At 40.3% G+C, this 1,676-nt stretch overlaps 1 protein-coding gene across 1 annotated transcript in view; it reads left to right on the top strand. All coding sequences in view use genetic code 11, as the record gives it.

Moving 5' to 3' along the window:
* EGR_04349 (Protein phosphatase 1 regulatory inhibitor subunit) overlaps positions 1–1,676 on the top strand; it is a gene marked incomplete at both ends in the record, with an annotated part of 15,961 nt that overhangs the window by 11,080 nt on the left and 3,205 nt on the right. The window contains one exon of the mRNA XM_024493598.1: positions 786–861. Coding sequence (XP_024351919.1) covers positions 786–861 — 76 coding nt within the window. The remainder of the gene's footprint in view (positions 1–785; positions 862–1,676) is intronic.

Here is a 1,676-nt window from a genome sequence, read left to right as displayed (position 1 = left end):
CTAAACTGGATGCATCAAGCAGACGCCTCTTGGTGTGAGGGATTAGAGCAGGAGTGCCCTAAATTCCATTCTTTCGCTTGAGTTTTTTAAAGCGTTAACTTTTTCAAGGCTCACACCATCGCTTCCATGGCCTTTAGCAAATTCCACTTCCATCCAATTCGAACGAACTTCCTCCTTCTAATTTTAAATCAAATTTATGGAGTGGTCTTATTTTTAGTTCGGAATTCTGCGGGTCTTCCAAATTTGGCGCGGTGAATACCCTTTCTTAGATAATTTACGCACACTAGGATATTCGTCGTATCGGAGTTTCCCGCCGCTCCAAAATTTTCTATAAAAACTCTTATCACTGCACCTTGTGATAAAAGCTTTCAATCACATGGAGTTGAAAATCACCTCCCACCCAAATTGCGCACCTATTTTCCCTGAGAGTTACGCAGCAAGCTCTGAGCAGGAGCGCTGCAAAATGCCATTTTATTTCGTAAAATAAAAGCGGCTTTTTCCACATTTTATTGTGGGAGAATCCAGGAAACAGCTAATTGCAATTATCCACCTTATCGGGAATCGCGGTTAATTTGGGTGCGAATTAAAAGCGTAAAGTGCACAAAATTTCAGACTAATCTAAATTCAAAATTAATCCATTCATTCTGATGGAATTTTTTCGAAGATTTTATGTAGGATTTGAGTCGATTTTTTCCACAACTTCTGACACCTTATAGAATTTAGAGGTAGACGAAGATACTTTGCAAGGACCAATAATTTGGTGTCTTTTTTGGTCTGAATTTTAGCTCGACATAGTTGAACTTCTGGTCTCCTATGGTGCCGATATGGAGGCATCAACAAGAAGCGGTCAAACTGTTGACAGTAAGTTGGTCAGTGAAATCGTATATTGTCGTGCAGTGTGTTGATTCTTTGTCGAAGTAGGTAGAATTCAAAGAACACATATTTATGATTAGCATAGAGAAAGTTTAAGAAGGAGGGGGACTATTTGCATGACCCCAGGGTCATGCCACGTGCTGGATATCCAACACGCATGGATTCAAGTGCCTGTACAGTTAAGCACAGAGTTACACAATCTTTGAATTGCTACAAATAAATTCTATTCTGAAGAATCCGTGTAATTACATGTACACTTAAACAAATATAATATAGATGTTAAAAATCAAACCAAAATTTACCGTTCTATAGCCAAATTCCTGCCCTAGAACTCCCTTCATTTGCTAAGCACCCTTTTTGTCAATCCTTCATTCGCTCGTGCACTCATCTCACCTATCCATCCAACCACAGATTCCTTCACCTATTCCCCTCATTCTTATCCGTCATTCGAATCACCCGTGTACCTCTCAATCGTCTTAAATCAAGTATCCATTTACCAGCCCGATGCAGTAGTATTTAACTCATTTGTTAAGCTCTTTCTATTAGTAGAATGGTGACTGCTTGAGAAAATGAAGGTGTTGTGGGTTTAGGTGCAGCTAGCCGTAATGAGTAAGCCTAGATATTTTTGTAGTACATGACATAGCTATAGGTGACAAAGTATGCAAGCACGTCAGTCTGACGGTATTACACTCTCTATCATCATCTCAACAACCTCCCTCCTGCTCTGAGCCCTCACATCATGCGGCGCCAGTTTAATCCGGTGGAGGTGAATCAAGCGCGTCTGCTTGATACACCCAGTTTAA

The sequence above is a fragment of the Echinococcus granulosus genome, assembly GCF_000524195.1.
Source record: "Echinococcus granulosus chromosome Unknown EG_S00027, whole genome shotgun sequence".
Taxonomy (NCBI): Eukaryota; Metazoa; Platyhelminthes; class Cestoda; order Cyclophyllidea; family Taeniidae; genus Echinococcus; species Echinococcus granulosus.
The sequence above is the reverse complement of the archived record's forward strand: the minus strand, read 5'-3'. Positions and strand labels throughout refer to the sequence as shown.